At 41.7% G+C, this 25,273-nt stretch overlaps 1 protein-coding gene across 8 annotated transcripts; it reads left to right on the forward strand.

Moving 5' to 3' along the window:
• The first annotated feature begins 1,038 nt into the window (after positions 1-1,038).
• Positions 1,039-24,464, forward strand: LOC148392075 (uncharacterized). Of its 8 annotated transcripts, none has more exons than XM_088386010.1 (33): positions 1,044-1,318; positions 6,723-8,239; positions 8,311-8,553; positions 8,630-8,734; positions 8,903-9,021; positions 9,119-9,337; positions 9,423-9,510; positions 10,027-10,179; positions 10,478-10,575; positions 10,858-11,030; positions 11,112-11,213; positions 11,641-11,823; positions 11,924-12,058; positions 12,136-12,909; positions 13,055-13,243; positions 13,314-13,532; positions 13,655-13,861; positions 13,944-14,135; positions 14,213-14,401; positions 14,495-14,725; positions 14,805-14,969; positions 15,070-15,255; positions 15,334-15,519; positions 15,876-16,069; positions 16,241-16,306; positions 16,384-16,422; positions 16,904-16,966; positions 18,352-18,525; positions 21,287-21,658; positions 22,036-22,158; positions 22,898-23,008; positions 23,098-23,178; positions 23,570-24,464. In XM_088386010.1, exons 2-33 carry the CDS (start codon positions 6,731-6,733, stop codon positions 23,597-23,599), a joined length of 6,918 nt encoding a protein of 2,305 aa, XP_088242136.1. In that variant the 5' UTR covers positions 1,044-1,318; positions 6,723-6,730; the 3' UTR covers positions 23,600-24,464. The 8 variants fall into 8 exon arrangements, with proteins under 8 accessions (XP_088242142.1, XP_088242138.1, XP_088242137.1 ...); XM_088386017.1 differs by lacking the exon at positions 1,044-1,318 and adding an exon at positions 2,273-2,428; XM_088386011.1 differs by lacking the exon at positions 16,904-16,966 and having other exon boundaries at positions 1,043-1,318.
• The last annotated feature ends 809 nt before the right edge of the window (positions 24,465-25,273 follow it).

Genomic DNA, 25,273 nt, shown 5'->3' on the forward strand with positions numbered 1-25,273 from the left:
TTGCATTATTAAGTGTGCTCATTTGTTTCTCCACTAGGTAGCAGCACACACTAGCACAAGCCAGTAGAATTCAAACAGGATGATGTACTCAAATGGCCATCATCTGTTTGGCCAGTTGTTGATTTAAAATACAAAACAGAACAAACAATAATACCCGCACGAGATTTTTTCATGATACATATCAGAAAGACCTCATTGCTTTATGGAATAATATTTACAGATTTTTCTTTTTTTTTGTAAAGAGGGCACTTAGGTTAGATGAGTTCTTGTGACTGCAATTTACAGTAAATATTATTTCTTGAAAAACGGTGCTTGATCTAAATTCATCTACACAAGCCAAACCAAAAGATGTCTGCTTTTACAGTGGGGCAGCAACATTCTTGCTTTATGAATTCTTCATGATATAACAGTGCTTCATGAATATTGATGTCCAGTTGCCATCCCATTAGTGCTCCACCAAGCTCAGGGCGGGAGCACAAACAAAAACCACGTCAACCGCACTTCCGTGCGTGCACTCGAGTCATATTTTGCAACATTTTCCTGGCGGCGTGTTGCTTTACGTAAGATGCGTGAGACTACTACCCTATGATGCACGCCCAGATGCTTCACTAATAGTCAATGATTTGGGTGGATACAGTGTGGGACTTTATTACGTAATCATCCAGTGACTGAGCCAGAGAGGGATAAAGATGTTCCAAAACATCGTCCTCTCCCCAACCCCCCTCCGCTGTGCACTCTGCCGGAGATGAACGATGCTCTGCATCATCATACATGTACGTTGTTTTTTTAATTTTTTCTTGAGAAAGCGTCACTCCTTTAGGGTGTGTCTGGATCTTGAGTGGGAGTGAGTCTGTGGTTCCAGTCTGGCGTGGTCTCAGGGGATTGTAGGTCTGCTCCTCCCCTCTTGGTTCTGTCTGCCGTCTCTCTCTTGGGTCCAGCACAACACCTGCTTCTTGCACCAGCGCATGACAGTCTCCTAAGCAACTGAGCTGCAGCACCACTCCTTCATACACCCTTTTTTTTTTTCTCTCTCAGACTAGGACACATCCAAGCGGGATGAATAGAACCAATAAACTAAGTACTGCCTTTCCTTCTGTATCGGGGCAGCACTAGTCGGGTCGCTTCCGGGAATACATTGGTAAATGTTTAACAGCACTTACAACGAATGCCCTGATGTTGTGTCACTTTGCTCCGTGACTAAAGTCTACAAGGACAAAAAGTGACTTTTGCTGTGTTGGAGGTATTTATTTTTGGGGGGGTTTCCTCTGTAAACCGGCCGTTTTGGATTTATTGGATAAGCAGAATCACCTCTTTACTGGTAAGATCTTTGTTTGAATAGCTAACTGCTGGGTAAACCACGTGAACTTGTCTGTGAGACAAAGGTGATGGTGTCTGAGAGGGAATAATGAACCTCTTCACTGACCCCCTTCCCACCCGCCCGCCGCCTATCAACCGCATGGCCCTAATGGGGTCAGGCAGATGGGTGGGCTCCATTAAGACAGCTTGAATGTGTGCACACAAGTATGAATGTGTTTGTTTGTTTTTGAAATTCAGATTGATGGGTCGGACTCGAAACTTAATGTCGGTATTATGCGTGACCGACGGAGGGATGAGAGTGTCTAAATAATTAGTCTGGTATTGCCTTTGTGATTGTTGGTAAAGTAACGAGTCATATTTGGTAAGTTTAACTTAGTTAGAAAAAGATTGCACACAGCTTTAGCTTACTAAAAAGCGGAAGAACCATGAACTCTTTTGAATTGTTATTAATGCAATTTTAGAAGATTGGATTAGGTGTGCTTTGTTTTTGTCTTTTTGTGCAATACTTGGTGAGGCCAAGACTTGAGTTTGATCTGAGTTGTAAAACGGTGTGAATTTTTGTTTCACTATTTGTGCTTTTGTGATTGGTTAGCAACCAGTCCACTGTCTGCCTCGTCTCTTGCTCCGAGTTTGAATAGGCTCCAGCAGACGCGTGACCCTAATAAGGATAAGTACTATCAAAATGGATGTGCAGAATTGCAAAATGTGTTTAAATAAAGAAAAACAAGTAAGGTTTAAAAAAGTACCCTCATTTGACCTTTCCCTGCAGAAGGTCTGGATGGATACATGGAAAAATAGATACATTGAGAGATGGATAGTTAAAGATAATGGGCAATTGAAATATATCTTAAATGTTGATGCCTCTATTATATCCCGTTTGAAACAGCATCGGTGTGCACCTTGCATGTGTGCTGGAGCCGTGATTTCTGGGTGCCGAGTCGGGTCCAAGCCTCGGATAAGCTCCGCCCCTTTACGAGCATCGGACACCTCCAGCACAACAAAGCATGTGTGGCACCGCAACATTGTTCCTTATCTGAACGTGCAGAATACGGGATTTTGCATATTTTGACTTCTTTTTTGCTCTTCCCTATTGATGCGCAACCCGCAGTAGGTGAGTCCGAAGGTCCCGATGACGCTCAGGGTTTGATGTTTATTTTGTTTTGCCGCACATTCGGCGCCATTTTCGTATTCGGATTTTTTTTAAATAGCCGCCGCACAGTGGTGCGGCACAGATCGCTCATATCGGCGCTTTATTTGCGGTAAAAGTTCCCCCAAAAATCCGCTATGTGTTTTATTACGATATTGCGTCCAAACGTTTTTTTCTTAACAATTTATCAATGAATAGGGTTTTTTCCTAAAAGAAAATAGCATTAGAGGAAAGCACAAATGAAAAGTAGTCGTAGTATCTCTTCATGTGAGTTGGATGGGTAAACATGGCTGGGGGCGCACTCGGTTGAAACGCGCATGCAATTTTTGCCGTGCATTTTATTTAATAGCAATTACATTGAATGCAATTCTTTAAGATTTATTAAATATGAATGAATAATTCCTTAAACCGGGAAAAAAACATTTTCTCAGTTAAATTATTAACTATTGATGCGTGATTTGCCGACTGTAGTCCTTTTATCTTACATAACGGTGCAGTTGTTCTTCAAAATACCTCTACTATTGAATTAAATTTTCTACTTGACTTGCTTTCACCCCAAGAGGGGAGCTGCGTTAATACCCCACACTCACTTGGCGCATAATATATTGCCTAACACACTTGACCAACAAAGGTGCAATAAGCCTCATGTCTATTGATGATACTGCTGGATAAATATAGACAGATAATCTCTCATGAAGCCGCAAATATCACGTGTGCAGGATGAGGCCGATGCAGCTGAGGGTTCATGTGGTGCACCCGGTAGCAGTACGAAAGAGCGAGGTTAAGATAAAAAAATGATGGCACTCTATTACCTCAGGGTCATCACTATAGTGCTGAATCAGCAGTGTTGAGAGCATGTAAGTGATACTCGTGGATGTTTGTGTCTTTGCTGTGTGAGAGCGAGGTTATTGAGGTCCCATAGGAGCTTGCTGCTGTTAATCCTCTTTTGGGAGTTATGATGCGTTTGGGCAGTTAGTCTACAACTGTGTTTGTGCTAAATAAACAAACTCCACATGCACGGTCTTTTTGAATGACTGAGGAATTTCCTCACTTTTTAATATCGTATTCAAAATAGATACTCTCTGCACAAGGTTGATGATTACGGTATATGTTTCTTGTTTTATTATATTTAGTGAAACATATCTGGATTAATTATTTAATATTTGGAAGCCTTTGTCCTCACTTTGTTCTATCGCAATATATCTTTGCAACTTGGCTTGGGCTGAGTCGAATGATTTTGGAATCACTTACAGGACGAGCAGACTAAATCAATCAGGCTACTTCATTCATTTCCCATGATGGTTCATGTTACACTCAGCAGCTCTTGCCATCTGTGTGTATCGATTCATTGGGTAGTGGCTTTGGATACATTAACACTGAAATAAACCTCTGTAACTGTGTACTTGACTTAAGAAAGGTGTTAGTGTCTTAGAATGACCTTGATATTCACAAGTTTTATTGTCCACTTAATTGTGTCTTTACAAATTAATTTCATTTGTACTGTTTGTGTTTACACAGCAAATATAAACTTTTAGCTGAATTCTCCTGATTTTTTTTTGTTTTTTGGGCTAAATAAGGGGTGCTCGTTGAAAAACCATGAATCAGCACAGCTGATCGTCTTCACTAGCTCATGTCCATTGCACACCCACACAGACTCAAGCTGCATACCCACACGCAGTGAGCTGGCAGCTAGTCCAAGTGCATGGAGGCTCGGGCTAGACTACTTATTGGCCAGGCTGATCTACATTTTGCAATAATCACTTTAATATAGGCAGTGTAGTGGAAAAAAATAAATATACAATAATATCTTATTGTATACCTTCAACATGATGTTGTGATTTAGATGGGAGGATAATTTATTGTAATTCAGCACAATTACCATGTATGAGCTAGTCTGTTCATGCATGGCTGTATACAATTCTGACCTTAACCTCTGAATATTGACGCCATGTAAACATAGTTAGTGAGATGGCCAGTGGAGGGCAGGTAGTCAGAGATAATCTCACTTGGTAACTTGGCCCCGATTAACTCTAAACTCCTGCTAATTCCTTAAGCCTACTCTTGGTGCCAAGTTAAAATGCTTTCCTTACATTACCTCGACAAGATACTATATACTCAGGATGTGTATCATCTATTTATGTGTAGATGATTGCAAGAAAGGAATATAAATATTAATTGCGAGGATTATTTGCATTTTGGGGCAAGCATGGATGCATGTGTGTATATTTGCACGTGCGTGCCATGAGCTGCAGAATGCCGTGAACATAAATAGATGTGAGCTCGTCACTAAAGGCTAACTAATGAGTCCAAGCATCTTGAGCACAAACAGCTATTTATATACCATACCTCCTCCTTCTTTACCTCATTCAAACCTCCTGTCTCTCTTCATCTCACATTTACACACCAGGTTAGAGCAGCTGTGAAGCATCACTGACATATGTGATTGAATTTAAAATATGTTGGGGTTTTTTTGCGGCCAACTGAATAAAGTGGCAGGAAATGGCAATCAAGTGAGGTCAAGGAAATAAAAGAATAAATAAGTTATGCTGGATGTTTCATTCAACGCAACACATTTCACTCACAGTAGTCGGGGAATTAATTCAACTCACTGGTGCAAGAGGGTGGCCTACTTCATTTATAATTTAACTCATTAGAGAGACTAATTATATAGTATTGAGGGCAGCCCTTTTCTTTACAGTGTATTTATTACATGGGGTCCACTGTGCAAAAAAAAAAAAAAAACATCCTGCACTTCATATGGTGATCTCCATCAGTCGAGTGACACTCTGCTCAGCTGGCCTAAAGCTGAGATGTTAGATAGACAACTCAAAATGGAGGAGGCAGCAGGCACAAGCTCAGCTGGTCCATTAGGAGCATGTCTGCTTCCTGACAATCAGAATTGAGATGACAGAGCATTAAAAGACCCAGTGGAGGGAGGCTGTGAGCACTGATGCATAGCTGTGCGTTTGTGTGTGTGGTGACCTAGGGGAAAAGCCTATGGGGGGTCTCTTAGGGGGAAGGGTGGTTAGGATTAGTTATAGAGTGCAGTGTAGTTATTGGTCACTGGACACAAACAATGGGAGGGCGAAAGAGGATTTTAGCGTGTGTATGTTGTGTGTGCACAACCCCCCCCCTCCCTCCTCTTCTTCTCGTGTATTTGCAATGGGGAGGTGCATGCATGGTATAGTGGGACACCCTTTGGGGGGAGGCCCTGTACATCTGGAAGATTGGCCTGCCTCTCTGTCTGCAAAGCAGCTCCCCTCCCCCCCTATGGCAAGGCTAGGGTAGGGGACTTGAACTCATATGGCGGACATTAACACTGCAACATTAGTGACCAATTAGGCAAGACTTAGTTCAGACGAGGTAGCTCACTACTGTAGTGATCTCCAGCCAAGAGAGGTTGCATGGTTGCATAATGCTGGTGGTTTATTTCAGCCAGTCAAAGGCTTTAATCGGCATGTAAGACCTTTCTAAATATGTGAGATTTGTCCTCTCCATAACCCCAACAAAGTTGTATTCATGAAACTGCTTTGCCATAAGTGGATAATTATTATGTGGCTTTTTGGAGTTTTTTTTTAAATAGCGCAGGGGTTTGTGTGTCGTAAATAAAAATGAAAAAGTTGATGAGGCTTTGATGTGGGAATTTAAATTGCGTATTTTGTATCAAAACATGATATTCAATACAGTAGGTTATAATTTTGTGTGTTTGACCATCATTAAACTGTTTTGTACAGGTTGGTATGCAATTTTGGCACAAATGCTAATAGGCACAATGTAGAATGGCGTCTTTGTGCCCGTAAAATTTAATGAGTCTGTAATGGCGGAGGTTGTGATATTGAACACAGCATCCAACAAGGACAGCTATTGTCCGATTCTGTGTATGTGCGTGCATTGCAGGTTGCATGAGTGTGTTTTGTCAATGTTGTCTATAGCTGACAGTTGGCGAAATTCCACTGAAATTGTTGTTAGTCATTAAATGTGTGAATGCTGTGAAGAGACAAAATAGGCACCATTATTAGTTATGAAACAAAATTTTGGAGTGAAGCAAAAAGTTATTTTCTATACTTAACAGCTTGTTGTAGCTTTGCAATTTCTTTCATATGTTTGCCAAACAGTATTAAGCATGTTTACGACACACAAGCTTATAGTTCAGTGATCCTAATCTTGTTTGTTGTCTTTCAAGTGCAGCAGTGTTGCGCTCTGTCACTCAGTAAAGCGCTGTCCACAATTCTGACTCCTTTCTTCTTCTCCATCCTAGTGGCTACCATGACAACAGAAGCCAGTGCCGTGAGCGAGGCGGACACTGAAGGTAAGCAGAAGGCTAGCGCCGCTGAACCCGAACCTGAGAACAAGCAGAGTCCAGAGGCAGCGGCATCAGAGCCGGAGGGCGAGCAGTCCAGCAAGAAGGCACAGGCCGCCGAGCCCGCCGCCTCCGCCGATGCGGCTTCCTCCCCTGAAGAGGAGCAGCTGAAACCTCGCACCAGAACTTCTGCCGGCAAAGGCCTCTCTCGTCTCTTTTCCTCTTTCCTTAAGCGCCGTTCGCAGTGCTCAGAAGGAGAAGGCTTTGAGGCAGAGAAAGCCAGCGAGGAAAAGCAAGACAAAGAAGAACAGGCTGGGAAAGCGGAGGAAGAGAAAGAAGAAGAAAAAGTGAAAGCTGAGGAGAAGAATGCTGTCCTAGAGGAGGAACCCGATTCGAAAGAGGTCAAACGGAGCGAAGAGAAACCGCAAAAGGAGGAAAAGAAGACTGAGCCGGAGAAACTTGAGAAGAAAGGTAGCAAGAAGAAAAAGAAAGAAAGCAAGAAGAAAACTGAGGAGAGGGATGCGGAGAAAGTGAAAACCGCAGAGGAGAAAAAGGAAGAGGAGCAGGACGAGAAGAAAGAGGAGGAGAGGATAGAGGAGCCCAAAGAAGAGGCAAAGGTAGAGGACGCTGTGGAAATAGAAGAAAAATTGGAAACAAAAGAAGTTAAGAGGACCGAAGATAAATGCACTGAAACGGAGCCCGAAAAGGAGGAGGAAAAAGTTGATAAAAAGGGAGCGAAGAAAAAGGAGAAGGAGGAGAAGGTGAAGAAAAGGGAAGAAGAAAAAGCGAAGAAAAAAGCAGAGGAAGAAGAAAAGGCAAGGAAGAGGGAGGAGGAGAAGGAGAAAAAGAGAGAGGAGGAGAAGGCAAAGGAGGCAGAAAAGGCCAAGAAGAAGGAGGAGGAAAGGGCCAAAAAGAAGGAGGAGGAGGAAAAGGCAAAGGAGGAGAAAAAAAAGAAAGAGGAGGAAAAATTGAAGGAGGCTAAAAGGAAAGAGGAGGAAAAATTGAAAGAGGCCAAAAAGAAAGAGGAGGAAAAACTCAAAGAGGCCAAAAGGAAGGAGGAAGAAAAATTGAAAGAGGCCAAAAAGAAGGAGGAGGAAAAATTGAAGGAGACAAAAAAGAAAGAGGAAAAATCAAAGGACACCAAAAAGAAAGAAGAGGAAACATCGACGGAGGGCAAAACAAAAGAAGAGGAAACATCGAAGAAGAAAGACGAGGAGAAATTAAAAGAGGGCCAAAAGAAAGAAGAGGAAAAATCGAAAGAGCCCAAAAAGAAAGAAGAGGAGAAGGCAAAGAAAAAGGCAGATGATAAACAGGAAGAAGACAAAGGGAAGAAAAAGGTGAAAAAGGGAAAAAAAGAAGAAGAAAAGGCTCAAAAGGTCAAAGCACCAATTGCTGCCCCAGAACCAGAACTGAAAACTGAGCCAGAAACTGAACAAGCTCCCGATCAGCACTCAATCAGCAGCGCAGAGATGCAGGTCAGTGCCACAAAGATCAATTCATGATCACCTCACTGAGCTCTAATCTTCAAATCTATCTTCTCTTGCAGCCAGCTCAGGAGGAACCCAAGGAAGAAGCCGCAATCAAGGAAGAGCCCGAGGACGAGAAAGAAGAAGAAGCAGAAGTGGATGAGAAAGAAGCAAAGACAGATGAAGAGCCCAAGGAGGAAAAGCCTGCAAAAGAAAAGAAGACGGAGAAGAAGGGTGATGATGCCAAAGGCTCCAAACGACAGAAAACCATTCAGTGCAAAGTCACGTTGCTGGATGACACTCAGTACGAGTGTGAGCTCGATGTAAGTCGTGGAATCGAGTTACGGGAGCTTCACGAGTGTTTGGCTTTGTCCTTTCTGATTGCATCTTCTCATTTAGAAACACGCTAAAGGACAGGAGCTCATCAATAAAGTGTGCGAGAACCTCAATCTGCTGGAGAAGGATTATTTCGGCCTTGCTCACTGGGAAACACCAACCAGCAAGGTCGGTATTGAATTTTATACGCAATTTATTTAGTTTCATTTCACATTAAAAATCAACCCAAAACAAAATTCAAATCTTATCTGATTCGTCATGAAGAATTTAGAATTAAATCAAATTAATTACAAAACACATTGCGAGTTATTGCCAATACATCTTTCCCTTCATCAGACATGGTTGGAACCCGCCAAGGAAATCCGCAAACAGGTGCCAGGTGCTGTCTACAACTTTACTTTCAACATAAAGTTCTATCCACCTGACCCGGCACAACTTACCGAAGACCTCACAAGGTGAATTTCCTGTTTCCTGTAAACTTTTTTGAGACGGCCACCATCACCATCCACCTCAAATATAGACAATGTGAAGATAAGTGCTTCTCTTTTCCAGGTACTATTTATGTCTCCAGCTGAGGAAGGACATCATGAGTGGGGTTCTTCCGTGCTCCTTTGTCACCCTGTCCTTGCTGGGATCTTACACAGCACAGTCAGAGCTGGGTGAATATGACCCGGAACTCCACGGAGCTGACTATGTTAAAGATCTTAGTCTGGCTCCTGGACAGAGCAAAGAGTTGGAGGAAAAGGTGATGGAGTTGCATCGTACATATAGGTAGGCCTCCGGAAGGAAGGAATGTATTCCAACAAGAACCTCTTAGAATATGCGAGTCAGAACCAATCTCCTCTTTGTGTGCAAGGTCAATGAGTCCAGCCCAAGCTGATATGCTGTTCCTGGAAAATGCCAAGAAACTTTCAATGTATGGTGTGGACCTTCATCAAGCCAAGGTAAAATAATATGACATGACTGAAAAGCACATTTTGTAACATTCATATTTCTAATTTGTATAATTTTATCGAGATTGACTATATTTCAAGAACCAAGTTATCTTCAATTATCCATCCATCCATCCATCCATCCATCCATCCATCCATCCATCCATCCATCCATCCATCCATCCATCCATCCATCCATCCATCCATCCATCCATCCATCCATCCATCCATCCATCCATCCATCCATCCATCCATCCATTCATCCATCCATCCATCCATCCATCCATCCATTTTCCGAACCGCTTTAACTCACAAGGGTCGCGCAGGCGTGCTGGAGCCTATCCCAGTTGATTTCGTTAATTACAAAATTAAATTGCTGTCACCCTCTCTCTCCTCTCAGTAAATACGCTTTGAACTCCATGAACCCATAGCATTTGAAAGCCTGCCCCCTAGTGGACGTGTGTTTAAAAATTCATTACTTTATAATGGCCTACAGTCACTGTGACCTCCATGTTTGTGCTTTTGCAGGATCTCGATGGTGTCGACATTACACTTGGAGTTTGCTCCGGTGGTCTGATGGTTTATAAGGACAAGCTGAGAATCAACCGTTTCCCTTGGCCAAAAGTTCTCAAGATCTCTTACAAACGCAGCAGCTTCTTCATTAAAATCCGGCCGTCTGAGGTAAAAATAAATAAATACACTCTGTAATTTTTTCTGTTTGTATTATATTGGTCCAGCTGAATTATTTACTATTTTAATTTAGGGTGGTTTCCTTTTTGTACTTTTTATTTATTTTTTTTAAAGCTTTTCCACGCCTAATATTTTAAAGTCTGTCTGACTGCACGGGATTTGAAATGTACTAATGCGACCTTGCTCCGGGGTAAATGTCATGCTTCATGCTGTGTGGCAGACAAATGAGATCAAGCAAATGTAACACTTTTGAACCCTGCCTTAATTGTTTTGTTTTCTTCTCCCACAGCAAGAACAGTACGAAAGCACAATCGGCTTCAAGTTACCAAACTACAAAGCTTCGAAGAAGTTATGGAAAGTTTGCGTTGAACATCACACCTTCTTCAGGTAACGATAGCTTTTTTCTTGCCCACTTTCAATGTCATGCCCGACACGTGCCCGTCCGTCCTCTGCGTAATTGGCTAACGGCTGCCTAATCCGTGAAATTGGCTCCGCGTCCATTTGACCAGCTGCATTGCACTCGTCCTGACCTTAGCATGAACCTTCTTAAGGTCAAAGTTGTCGCTTACCAAGTTACGCAACACTGCCGATTTTGGAATTCCAAATCATGTGGAGTGCTGTTGGTTGGTAAATCCAAAAGGAAAAAATGTGTTTTTTGTTTTTTTTTAGGGCAACAACAACCGAGCCTCCCTCGTCACGTCGTTTCCCCGTCCTGGGCTCCAAGTTCAGGTACAGCGGGCGCACCCAGGCCCAAACCCGGCAAGCCAGCTCCATGATCGACCGCCCCGCCCCTCGCTTCACACGCTCTGCCAGCAAACGCCTCTCCCGCAATTTAGATGGAGGTACGAACCTTTACGTTACGTCAACATTTCATCATTAAACACAGGTACGGACGAAAAACTGCTCTTCTTTCGCTCCTTTAGACAAAAGTCTCTGGAGCATCACGGCATCGACCAGGTGTGAGGTTGATGACTGGTCGTCGATGCTTGTTTCTGAAAACCCCTACCCTTCCCTAGAATTTCTAGGTACTTGGAATTGTGTGGCGCTTTGCTCCGCCCCCTTGCATCTATTGCACTTACTAATATTCATTCCATCCATCGTTCCTTTGCCGTGTTTAAAAAAGATTCAACCTTGGTTGTCAATGTCAAACCACTTTGTCCTTGCCCTGACACGATCGCAGGGTATCTTTGGTCACTGCTCAATATCGACCCAATTTCGGCTTGCTCAGATGTCACAGCTTGATGTTTGTTTTGCGCTTTGTGCTCATCATCTTAACTTGGCTCTCGTCATATCTGCTTCATTGACCTTTTGAACCGCCCTTTTGGGTATCTGCACAACACGGCCGACGTTGAGCTTCGTCACTAACCTTTGCTTACTGGACTCACCAAGACCTCGCTTAAAACGCTTTTCATGTCACTTGAAACGTCATCACATAACGACATCTCTTCACAGCTAAAGGTGAGTCTGAAGGGACTTTTAGTCAGTCCTGGAATATTCAGGATGGCAGTCGGCCGTGGTGGGATCTCTCTTTCGATGCACAGCTCCGGACGAGAAATGAAGACGAATGGTCCACCTTGGTGGACCGAGATCCTCCTTTCCCATTTTCTCCATCTTTCGATTTTGTAGAACGGCCAGGTATGCGCTTATGTAATGGCTGTTTGCTTCAGGTGTTGTGCGTCCATTGTGTTGTTGCTTATTTGGTGTCAATGATTTTTTTTTCTTTTCACGTTGTCAGCTAAGATCAGCTTGGCATCAATGAGCTCTATTGACAGGCTATTGCAACCAGCACAGGAACGACATCATGATTGGTTCCTCTACTTTGATCCAATCCCCAGCCCTTCCTTGTATAAGCATGTCGATAAACCTCAGCGTGAGTCACCGTGTGATTTGACGACTTTTCTATTTGCATCACATTTGGTGTTCCATTCCTGCTTCTCCTCCATGCAGCCCAGCTCCTGGATGAGGAGACTATGAGTGAGGAAGAAGAGCTAACAGAGGAGGAAGTCATTGAGAGGCTAGAGGAGATGATGATTATGGTGGAGAAGCTAGAAGAGATGGAAGACATAGAGAGGAGGCTGAAAAAAGTTAAAGATTTAGAAGAGCGACTCCAAGAAGTAGAAATCATGTCTGATAAGATCCAAGAAGTGATAGAAGAAGAATTAGGCGAACAAGAAGTCGCCTTACTAAAGGATGAGGAACTACAGAAAGAAAGTAAAGCCATAACACGGACTGTGTTGAAAAACTCCGTGATGACCGCGATGAACATGAATGAGGGCGATGTGAAGGATGAATTAGAGGAGCAAATCAAAGAGGTGTTTTTAAAAGACCTTTTGGACGATGACGACAATGCTAAAAATAGCATAGATGGCCATGTGTTTGAATATAGTCTGAGAGAGAAGGTACGTCAGATAGGAGAGGAATGGAAAGATCTGGTGGAGGACAAGGCTTCTTCTCGGGTAGCTTATCAGACAGAGGTCAAGACAAAGAAGACAGTTTCTTTTGAGGATCAGACACCGCAGAGGCTTGATGCGTTGGAAAATACAATTCTGAAGATCGTTTCAGAAAAGACTGGTGAGACTGGAGTGAAGATAGAAATATTGGTGGAAAGAGCTGAGGAGGAAGTTACTGAGGACACAAATGGATCTTCACCAGACAAAGAGAAAGATATTTGGTCCGTGCTTTTTGACCGTCCACCGTACACGCCCGTTATCAAACCATCAGGTACGATATGACTTTCTGGATTCAGCAATTTAAATCTTGCTGTTATCTGAGTACAAAAAAAAAACACTTGCTGCTTTCTAATTTATGAATTTTTGCACTGGTGAGTTTCCAAATATTTCATTTCTCTTCCTTCCACCTTGTTCAGTTACATCGGTGAAAGACGTTACGTTGGAGGAGGGTGAGTTTTTCACTTCTAAATCAGTGATTACAGCAGATAAAAAGGTCTTACTAGAAGAACAGCCAGTCGGGGACATTCCATCACCACGGACTATTCTAGAAAGAGAAGATGACTGGTTTGTGTTGCTGGATGCTGTCCCCAGATTTGTAAAAGCAGGTACTGCGACGTTCCCTGCAGAACACTTTTTTTATTATTTTATTATGCTCACATATTTTGCTCGTATCAGTTACCTTGAAGGAACCAGACCAGACGGAAGCAGAAAGTTTGGTCTCTGTGGTTGAAAAGGATGAAGAGATTAGGGAGGTACAAATTGAAGAGGCAGAGATAAGCGAAGAAGCGCCGACGTATCGTCGAGAAATCCAACAACAGTCGGTGAAGGAACGGGACGATGACTGGTTTGTGTTGCTGGATGTTGTTTCCAAAGAAAGCACTTTTGTAGCACCAGGTATTGCTCAAGTTTTTCATCTTGCTTCTCAGCTTTACTAAAGCAAACATCTACGTTGGGCTTTGCTGGCATTTTTCTCTGCAACGTGTTCGAATCTGAGAGTTTGAATCTTCTTGTCGTAGTTGCTGTTGATGTGTCGACTAAAGAAGACGTGACAGTTGATATGACATATGAACCCGTTGATGTTGTGGTCATTGAAGAGCCAAAAATAAACGAGGATTTAAGCGTAAATGAAGGCACAAAGATGTCACGAGGTGTAAGAGAAATAGATGACGATTGGTTTTTACTGCTGGACGTTGTCAGCAAAGAACCGCAATTTGTACCGCCAGGTATTGCCGACTTGCCGCATGCTCTTCCTTAATCCAACGGCACCTTCACCGATTTCATATCTTCCTTCTTTTTTTTGTCAAGTGACGTGGATTCACACTTATTCTGAACAAAGAATTTCTGCTGTGATTGAAGAAAGAATGGAGGTTGTAGTAGAAGAGACTTCTAAGAAAATTTACCCAGAGGTGAAAATATTCCCGTCAGTCATAAAAAGAGATGACGACTGGTTTTTACTGCTGGATGTTGTTCCGAAAAAAACTTCTTTTATACCTCCAGGTGACCACATCTCACTTTCTTCTTTTCTGCTTTTCACACACACCAGTGAACTAAAGCAATCTAATTTTTTAAAATAGTTGCCTTACCAATGGAGGCTAAAATCTCTCCAGATGTTGGACCAGTTATTGAAATTAAAGACATAGAGATGAAACCGCTTCCGGTTTCTTTGGACCAGATGAGCCCATCTCAAATCCAACCAGAGAAAGATGATGACTGGTTTGTGGTATTTGATGCCGTTCGGGAACCAGCAGTTGTATTTCTACCAGGTATAAATTTGCGTTCACTGACGCCATCTTTTTTTAACTACGATTGGCTGAGAGAAACTCATTTTTTTTCTTTTGACTGTCTGCCTGTGCCAGACACCTCTGTTGAAATTACTCCAGACACAAGGAAGCCCTTTGAGGCTGAGGTGTTAACCACTATGACTAGAACATGGGACACGGTGATAATTGGTGAGAACAGCAGGTTTGATGAGACACCAAGTTCAGAAACGAGACCGCTTGTACCAACATCAGGTCGAAAAGAAGATGATTGGTTTCAACTGTTCCAAAAACAAACCATCCTAGAAAAGACAGCTCCTGTACCATCAGGTATCCATCCTTGTCCAAATATGTCCTCATGAAGACATTTCCGTCCTACAGTTTAATTTGAAATCTGCTTTTCTGTCAGTTGCCGTGGTTAAGAATGTCGAAGTTGCGACCGTGGCTAAAGAAATAAAACAAAAAGCCAGAGTAGAAGAAACGAGGCCGGTGGTGAAGTTAGTTGAATTTAAACCTCAACCGCGAGAGATGGATGATGACTGGTTTGTGCTTTTAGATGCGGTAAAAGTACCAGGTAGGTTTAATCACACAAAGCGAGCTTTTATTTTATTTTTGGGTTCAACAGATGGCCTTTCGTAGCGCATCTTGATTTAACTCTTTTTATTCCACAATAGCGGCCGAGCCTATCCGAAAGTATCCTACTGTAGCTCCATCTGAAGCTTTTACAGTTAAAGAAAATAAGTCGCTACCGAGATATACTGTGGTGGAACAAAAGTGGATGAAAGAGCAGCCACTTCAAACAGGGAGAAAGATGGATGATGATTGGTTTACTCTTCTAGATGTGGCTCCTAGAAAAACAGGTAGATTGCAACTATTCGGCTTTTCCACCCTGTTCATTCAAAGTATTTGTTTGCTAATTGATATTCTATGAAAATTAGTCCCCGAACGGCTCAGATTCCCAGCAGCAGTTCCAGGACAGAGAACTTCAGAGAGCAAAACAAGGATTTCAGTTGTTGAGCGACCCCAGTTTGAGAAACAGATCCGGCAAGAAAGACGGCCTCTCAAATATACTCATGTCCATCATGATTGGTTTGTTCTATTTGACGTTAGCCGTCGAAAGCCAGGTATTCTCCAACGTACTTACGTGTGGCTTTTTTGCTTATTAACATCAAATCAACATGAAGGTTGACTCAAGGATGCCTGACCGCAAGAGATTTCTAATCTCACTTCTCAGTCACATTGAGCTTTGTAGGTCCTTGCTTCCTAACAAAAAAATATACTGCAGCTTGTCATTTTTTTTTACTTGGTGGTATTTTGTGTTTGCTGAGGAAGAATTCAAGGTAACGTATACGTGCACTTTCCTTAGAAGCTTGCAATAAAATACAGAGGCAGTGTGTGGTATTTTATTTTATTTTTTTTGGTAATCAGATTTTCAATATTGATTTCTAATACAATCTCCTTTTTTTTTTTTTTTATTCAGCACCGATCACACAGAGAAGCACCCGTCCTGTCAGCGCTCCAGTCTTCTCCCAAGCTGCTCTGGCCGAGGCCGGAATTCCAATGGCAACCTTTGACCAGCCGCAGACCTCCACTCCGATCAGGACTGCAATCAAAGAGGAGAGGAAGCTTGAGGTCACTTTAGAAGTTGTTGAACCATCAAAAATCGAGGACAAGGTAGCCATTTAATTTTTACAGTTCTGATTGTCTGTTTGACAATTTTTTTTTTTTTTTAAAAAACCTGCCACTTAATATTTGTCATAAAATGGCTTAAAAATAGACTTTAAAATATTTTGCTAAATTGCCAATCAGGGGTGTTTCTCTGAAATGTGTCTTTTGCTGCTGTAGTCAGCAGTATGGACTGACCAGAGAAATGACTCCTCACTGACACTTTCCATCAATGGGGACATTCAGGTTAGTGTCAGCCTCCAACCTCAGAGACAACAAGCGATAGGTAAAGTATGCTAACGTGTCTCCCTCTCTCCTCACAGTCTGAGGTGACGAGCGGAGAATTGGTGCGATTGCGAAAGGTCAGATTCTTAGCCGTGTGTGTCATTTCTCCATTTCCGCTGGCAATTTGCTCAGTCCAAAAATAATACTTCCATCTTCATATGCATCCATGTAGCCAGGTCGTATAATAATCAAGGCATTTTATTTGCTAGAACATAACAAAAAAGATTTTTTTGCAAGCCATGTGGACTAATTGTATTATTGCTTCAGGATTGGACACACATTTGTGGTATTATTATCCTCATCGCATGCTGTCGCAATCCCTGGAATGCATTTGCATGGATATACTGTGCATGATAAGCCAGATTTACACACGCTTGTTTCTTTATTTCACATCAGACTAGAAAAAATGATCATTAGCCAAAGTCCCCAAGCTATCTCACAGCTTCACGTCTTTGTTTTTAATTAACACTTGAGTGAACGTCATAGCGTGCATGTCCGACTTTGTAGGAAACTGACACCCTGACTCCTCCCTTTTTTTGTTCTGTTCATTTTTCACAGAGAAGAGATAAGAAAATTGAGGGTGGCTCAATTTATATGAGACATAGCCTTTTAATGTTGGAGGTTTGTATCCCTCAGTGGAAATGTCACGTCTTGCGCTTTGTTTTCTTGCTCTCTGGTGCACTGGCTGCCGTTTCATATCACGCTTGCATGAAAGCTTGATTTTGAACTCGCATCAGCGTTTAGCACGTCTGGTTGGCTTTTTAGGATACTAAACAAATGTGCTTATACTATGTCAACTCCAATCCACTTGTTCCAGGAGTTTGCTGCTAGGTATCAAACCCAAGGCCCAGGGGCCGGATATGGCCCACCACATTGCTTTTTGTGGCCCGCAAAGATAAATTTTGCTTCGACACTGTCATTACTAAAATTAGAAATTGTCTTCACTTTAAAAAAATAGAGATATTGCTTGCACTTTTTATTACCATTAGTCTTTTTAAAACATTTGAACAGTTTTTACTGGTCTCTGATTTCAAAACTAGTGATTCATCAGTTTGTTTTGTAGCCTATGTTTGTGAACCATTATTCCTTTTTATTTATAGAGATTATTATGTAATTAAAGAAAGATATTGTGAACTTTTAGGAAATCAGGGGAGGCATTAACCAGCATGCTTTGCTGTGGAATCAGAAGTAGTACCTGTTTGTTATTGTTTTGTTATTTTATGCAGACATGGTGTAAAGTGTCAGACTTTTGACTTTTTAATCAATTAGGAGTATAAAAATAGGGCAGTTGTGGTGTATGCTCAAAACCTTGCCTACTTGGGCTGAGGTTTTGACAAAATCATCAGGATCCACCTTTTATGCTTTAGCGCATTGACTCGCCATGCTTCCGCCATCTCATTTGCTTGAAACGCATGCACTAACTGTTTTTGCAGTTTTACGACTAAAATGAATCTACTAATACGCTTCTAATTCAGCATTTGTGATTAGAAATTGAAAATGAGAATAATTACATGCTGTCATATGGCTGTGTATTGCAAGAATTTACATTTGGGGACACTTAACATGAAGTTGCTCTATGCACCATAGAGATCAACTTGATGCTAAATGTTCAGCTGCTTGGTTCGTTTGTGTTGAATATAAAGTTGATGTTCAGCCATTTGTATCACGACTGCAGTTTTTACGTCCATTAATTTGCAGCATTCAGATTTTTCATAAATTGAACAAACCGCAGAACCTCAACCCAGTCTCAACCTGTTGATGGATTATGTAAAACGCTCAACCCAAAATACATTTACTATTTGTCGAAGTGGAATCATTAACTTTGCTTTTGCTTGTTGAGTCATAACGAATCAAACTGATTAATCCCCCCCCATCCTTTTCCTTCCCCAATTTTTCCATCCCTCCAATCTTTCTTCCCTCCATTATTTATTCTGGCTGACCTTTCTGAATCATCTCTCTCCATTCATCCCACTGCCCATCATCCCTTCACCTTTCCCCTTTTGTAGGAGTTCGACAAGCCTCAGGAGGACCTGCTCAGGCATCACGCCAGTATCAGCGAGCTGAAGAGGAACTTCATGGAATCTCTGCCGGAATCCAGGCCGAGCGAATGGGACAAGCGTCTGTCCACGCACTCGCCGTTGCGTACTCTGGGTGTCAACGGTCAGCCTGGTGCAGATGGGGTGAGTCCCAAGCACCAAACAACACATTACAAATAATTATAAATGCGGCGTATCATCAGATATCAGACATCTGCTCATAGCTGTCATTGTGTGTGTTTGGGAAGCATCACTCCAGTGTGTGCTATTAATGCAAGTTGGGTGTTTTTTTTAAATTGATTTTTCTATCACTGTTCCATGTGAGCAATTGAGTATTTGATGAGGCTCCTCCGGGTTGCTTTCTTGGTTGTTTGATGGAATCGGTCTGCGTGAGCATGTTGAGACCTATTTATGGCAATGGCATGAAAGATGCAGGTCACGCATGTTGTGATGGTGAATGGAGGTCGGACTGTTTGATGAAGGGTCTGCACTTGGATACTGTCTGATGCGGATGAGGCATCTTTGGCTTTCATGCTTCATCGCGCATGCATCAGATATTGCCGACGCGTCGGCATCGCATGCTGAGAGACGTGACGCATGGCAATGGGAAATGGAAGATTTGCACGTTCTCGCACACCGCAGTTTACTTCCCTCCTCTCTCTTCATCTTGCTTTTTCTGCTCCTATTTTGTTTTGCACTCTTTTCTTCCCACGCTGCTTTTACCCCTTCACTCCTTTCTCTGAACTTTGCTTGTTCCTGAAGAGAGAAGGTCTGAATCACAGCTAGATATTTTTACCCTCAGGCCACCGTCCAAATCAGTAATGAGAATAAATGGTCGTCTCGAATTGCCTCTTGCATAATGTAATTTGAAGCATCACACCAATATCGTTTTTCAGATGGATGCGGGTTGACAGTGGATACTTTCTAGCGTAACTCCCGTTAACTGCTCGCATAATGGCCACGCTCGGATATAAATCTATGTTGATGGTTTTGTAATGAGCAGGAAAATGACATGAAATGTAGCCAGATTAAATTACTGTCAACAAACAATGTAGCACATTTAAAAAGAGCAATTGAATTGACAGTTCTCTAACTGTACAGTCGATACTGTATGGTAAAATGGTAAAAGTGAGGACGACTTTTTGTTTTTTGAAAAATTTGGTGTGATGTACAAGGGAGCAAAAAAAAAAGAAATGCATGTTAAAGTGCATGTGCTAGCAATTCCATGCTTGGAATAAACAACAACCAAAATCAATCACTTGCCATGTTGTTACCTAAATTTCAAAATATCAAATTTGGCATTTTTGCAAGTTCAACGGCCATCCAAACTCCTCCCTCTCATCTCTCTCCCCCCCCTCCCAACCCCCTTCAGTTTGTCACCCGCCTCCCGCGCGGCCCCCTGCTCAACTTCTACTCCAAACGCAGCTGAGGGGCCGTCTGGACTCTGTGGAAGTCCCACACAGGCGTGAGTGTGACCTGCGAGGACAGAACCCAATCACCTTGCCATCTCGCTTTCTCTTCTCCGCCTATTTTCTGACATCACCGTAGCATTCTTCATTTCCCATCCTCCGTTGCTCTTGAGAAGCTGCCATTTTTTTGCCCTCTCCTTCTTGGAACAAGACTCTCACCTTTTCCTTTCCTTAACACACTATTTCCAAACAGACTGATTTGAACTGGAATCAAATCCAACACTTTTTCTTCTCAGGCTTTCCGCTGGACACCTTGTCAAACTGATTTATAGTTTGCATTTTATTTTGCCTCTTCACATTTTTTTATTCACACTGTGAAGTAAAGACATTTATTGAAATTCACCAATAGTTCCGGTGTACTCATTAAAATGTCACAGTGCATTATTTCTGTGATGAGAATTCACAAGGCAGCTAAATTGTAATACTCCAACTTTTTTTATATTTAAATATCTTTCACAAGGCAGTATATAGCAACTGCATGAGTACTCGCGCATGACCAAAGAATAAAGGCATTCCATTTACACATCACTAATTGTATATTCATGAATATTGTATTTTTCGTGTGCGTTTTTTTTTCATGTATGTGTTGAAATGTAATTGGTAAGCATAAGTTAATAAACATCATGTTAGTGAAAGACAAAGTAAAGAAAAAAAAGATTTGCTACATTTTCCTCCAAAAATTATCTTGTGTAATTTACCATACTTCCTCAAGTAGTGACCTCCGCTGGACAGATGTCATGTCGTAATCATTGCGTGCATAATTTTGAACACAAATAACTCCCTTCTGTCTCTTGCTTCTCCTTTTTTGGAAGAAAAAAATAGCAGGTGATGCCACAAAATATTTATTTCATTTAATGCAATGGGCACAGTTAGTTTTATACGCAACACCTTGATTCAACAAAAATAAAAATGTGATCATCCCCAGTGAACATTAAACAAAAGGTGGTTAAAGAAACAATAATATTATTCTTGAAGCACCAAGACAATTGTGTTGGAAAAAAATTAGCAAGCTGGACATGAGCAGTAGTTCAGACATTTTTGTGGGAAAGCCTCATCTTCGCTCTGCATAAATAAAAAATAAAAGTAAAAATAAAACCATCAGGCCACTATTTGAGGAAATATGGTATCAAGAAACAGGTTTGATAGTAACAATTATTATGGGGTTTTTGTCCCAATAATAATAAAATATGTATTTCAACCTGTATTGTTTGGGGTTGTATCAGCTTTTAGTCTCTTGGGTTAATTCAGTTTTTACTCGTTATAAATCCACATTTTGTGTGGATTTCCAATTTGTACCTGCTATACCGTATGTTGCATTTTAATGTTGTACGTGTTGCCTTAGCATGTGATTTAAGCTCTCGGACTTTTGGAAAAGAGGTGTACTACACATCTTTCAAATTTAAATGGATTGGCATTTTTCTTTTTTTTTCTTTTAGAGCCTGCACATTAGTCCGCTGTGCAGAGGTTCAGAGACCAGGGCTGCACTCAAGGAGAATTTGGGCTTTTCCAACAAGTCCAATCCCATTGTGAGCCTCCATCATAGTGCCGTGGCTCCTACCAGAGTTGCTTTTGACAAATCATGTGATCAGGAAGCACTTGTGGTGATTGGCTCATCCATGGTGCCAGTGGTAGAGGTGGAGATGGTACAACCGTTTCCCTCCCTCGACCCCGGCAGTAAATTTTTAGATGAAACCCATAAAGAAGAAAGTTCATGTCCCAGATTTTCGGAACGCTCTGGAAATATAGCTGGATCTTCCCCTGCTTCCTATTTTATGAGCGGTGGTCCACAGGTCATACACAGCTTCCAGGTAGCCTCCTGTCTCCGTCAGGCTCTTTCTCTGTCTCGCTTGAACCTTTTTACTATTTTGTGATGGTTCCTACCTCTGATCCTCCAGAGTTGTTGCACAGTGGTTCTATTGGGCTCTTACATATGGTGATGGTGCTCTCCACACTGCTTACAAAACATCTTTCTTTTACCAACTACCATCTTTTGCTCATTTCTGGGAACCTCACTTCCCCTTTTCTGCTTTCCTTTGGTAATCGCTGGTGATGGAAAGGGAATGATTCAAAGAAAGGCTTGTTTCTGGGAATGGCCTGAAAAGGCATGCATGGTGTGAAAGGTTTGCGGTGGGTTGCGAGGTGTCTGGTTAAACAGCCACTCACGGGGCTGTGCTCCCATTTACAGCCGCCTCTGGTGCAGACCCACACAGTCACCATCACAGCTGTCCCCAACTCCTTACCCAGTGGCATCTCCACCACAGAAGTCCCTATCGTCCCAACCAAGACCATCACCTATGAGTCTGCAAAGGTAGGGGCTCCAGACTCGGCCCTCGCCCGGTTCGCTTCAATCTGTTCTCACTAAGTCACCGATGGGAAAATGCAGCAGCAAAGTGTGAGTAGATCTGCTAGGAATATGGCCAAACCACAGATCCCCATACCCTGGTTCAAGTTCATGAAATGGTGATTCCCACTGGAATACAACAAATCCACTATAATTGTTTGTTTGTCACAATGTAAAAGACGTGAGGTCCCAGCCACCTTTGGAAAATACTTTTCTCTGTTCATTAGGCATGGGCCAATTCCCAATTTGATGGTTTACCGTGGTTTTAAAAGGTCAAGGTGTCTCACCGGTAATGAGATCTTTTCTTTTTTGAGGTAACATCTAAGCAGGACACAACATGGTAGGTTACTTGTAGAGTTGGGTTCCAAAGCCAAAGTTAAGGGCTTAAGTTTTTTCCCTTTTCTCTGGGAGCAGAGAGGGGAGGGGTGAGGAGTCACACATGGAGGAGGGGTAGAGCAAGACGACAGTGACACTGCAAACACTGATTTGCTTTGATTAATATGCAATTGCCCTGTGGATGCTAATTAACCCTAAAAACAACATGATTAACCTTATTAGAGATTTATTTCATCAATATAATGATTCTTGTACCATTGAGGTAGCCTTGGATAATTTCCCACAGCACACCTCTAATATATAACAAAGTTGGCATACATAGTGGTTGTCTGATCTTTTATGTGATTTTTTTCTTTTTTTTTGTCTTCAGGGTGCAGTTGATGGAACAGAAGAGGACAAAGAAAGCACATTGTCCATTTCGCAGACCTCCGAAACCATCAGTGGCACCTCCGTCACTACCACCACTACACACATCTCAAAGGTCAGCTGCTGATTTTTCAATCGGTTCTTCTGCTCTCACATTTTCAAGTATTGAGATATGTGTTATGTTTGCTTTATTCCCTGACGCAGATTGTGAAAAGTGGCTCCTCAGAAACTCGTGTGGAGAAAAGAATCGTCATAACTGCTGACAGTGACGTTGACCAGGATAAGGTACAAAGCGACTGATTCCATTAAAATGACATGTCATGAAGCAAAACATTAGCAGACTCAAATTTCAGACACCAAAAAACAGGAAGACAGGGTTGTAGAGGATTGGCCGGGGGACCAGATTCAGCCCGGCACATCATTTTATGTGGCCCGCAAAGGCAACTTGTGTGTCAAATCACTGTTTCTTGTTAAAATACCAAAATTGTAAATTGTCTTCCCAATAACAGTCAAATATCGTTTCTTTTTTTTTCTTCAAAACCCCACTTTCAAAATAAATTAGAAAATGTTTGAACTTTTTTTTATGTTGTCACTACCAGTTAGCTATTTGAATCACCATTTGAACTATTCCATAAATGATTCTAAATGTGGCCCCCACTTGATATGTCTCTTATAGGGGAAAGATGGTGGTGCTTCAGCATTGTAACTGAGCAGCATAAGCAGCTACTCCTTTGGCTATCCATCCTTCTCCCTCTTGGTCAGAGTGCAGCACTCAACACACACTGACTGAGCCACTCTCAACGCACGCACACATATCTCTGAATGTGCACCCGGTAGCAGAATCTGCGTAGATTGTGTTTGTTTTCGTTCTCTTTATGCTTTGAGCTGTTCATAGAATGTTAGAGGAGGGCTGCACCGTGTTGATCAAATCTCACCTGCAAAGGATCTGAAAAGCTTCTCACATACACTTCCATTGTTTTAAAACTTATTTCTCTTTAATCGTAGCAGATATGTTTGCTTTTAAACACGTTTACTTCCCTTTTTAATTTTTTTTTTTGTTTGTTTCACACATGCACTGTTTCTGAGTTAATTTCGATTGTCAGCGTTCACTATTCAGGGAACTCTTCCTCTTTCTTGTGTATTCATGCATTACCGTCAGGAGAAACATTTGGATGAAATTATGTAGCTCGCCTTGATTCATACATTAAGATAATTCTGTGCACTAATTGGGACAGTTGTTTGGTTTCGCTCAGGAAAAATAACCAAAATTTCCTTCTTTTACAACCAGCCGACAACCTGTAGCCTACACGTTCTTGTAAAGTTTGAATTAAAACTCAATCTATTTTGACATATTTCTCTATTTTATAGGTGGAATGCTTTTATAGTGTTTGTACAAATTGAAAAATTTTAAGTTATTCATAACCCCCCTCCCCCCACTCATTTAAATTGTGCTGTTGACTAAAGTCAAGGTCTCTTTGAAAGACTTTTCTTCTATGATTTGTTCTTCCTCTGGTGAGTCAGCGTGCTCTTCATCAGCCGCTTTGAATATATTTGGTTGATCCATATTGAAAGCTTTGGTCTGTTTCTCTCAGGTTTAATATACGTACTTTGCAAGACCACACACCTCAATCGGAATGTATGAGGAATGCGCATATATTTATATCTGTCCCTACTTTTAATGTACATTCATGTTCATCCACGTGACATTGAAAGAACCTGTTCTCACGAGAATTTCAAGGGAATGCCTACAAAAATGGAAGGCACTTCAAAAGGCTTCTCTTGTAATCATTTTATAATCATATTTTCCCTCATCTCTTACCCATTTACATTTTTTGTATGGGTTTCTGGAAAAGAGTCAAATTTGAACAAATATTGTGCGTAACTTTTTGTACAATTTTCCAAGTAAACTCTTGCGGGAACACGTTGCGCTCGTTGCTCGACTCAGTGAAGCGCAAGTGGAAGGCGAAGGCAGCTGTCCTGGTAAATGTGGCTTTTTATTTTTTTTTTGGGTCATAGGAGCACACGTTTGTTTTTTTTACATGTTCTACTATACAGTAATTTATTTGTAAAGTAGCAACTGTTTTATGTGATTTGATGTACTGTGATGTTACGAGCGAAAAAGCTACTTCCATTTAGAGACGTCACAAAGTTTATATCAAGAAAGTTTGTAAAGCCTTTTACCACATAGTCCAAGTTGCTTTGCTCTCACTTGCTGTCTCATGTGCTTTTCTGTAGTAGAAGCTGTCAAACGCACCAGTCCCTCTTATTAGACCACGTGTTTCTTAGTCTTGGTCGCATATTTTTGGTAGCTACAACAACAGCAACCTCCCCAGAAAAAAAAAAACTTAGAATTTCACATGGGAAAAATAGATTTTAGATG

The sequence above is a fragment of the Syngnathus floridae genome, chromosome 10 (assembly GCF_059516105.1).
Source record: "Syngnathus floridae isolate MCC-2025c chromosome 10, RoL_Sflo_1.0, whole genome shotgun sequence".
Lineage (NCBI taxonomy): Eukaryota > Metazoa > Chordata > Actinopteri > Syngnathiformes > Syngnathidae > Syngnathus > Syngnathus floridae.

Excerpts from the sequence above, each read along its gene's own strand:
- LOC148392075 (XM_088386010.1), top strand. The coding sequence starts at position 6,731 with ATGACAACAGAAGCCAGTGCCGTGAGCGAGGCGGACACTGAAGGTAAG. Across the intron at positions 8,554-8,629 it reads AGTACGAGTGTGAGCTCGAT|AAACACGCTAAAGGACAGGA; the intron begins GTAAGTCGTGGA and ends CTTCTCATTTAG. Across the intron at positions 18,526-21,286 it reads GTCAGCCTGGTGCAGATGGG|AGCCTGCACATTAGTCCGCT; the intron begins GTGAGTCCCAAG and ends TTTTTCTTTTAG.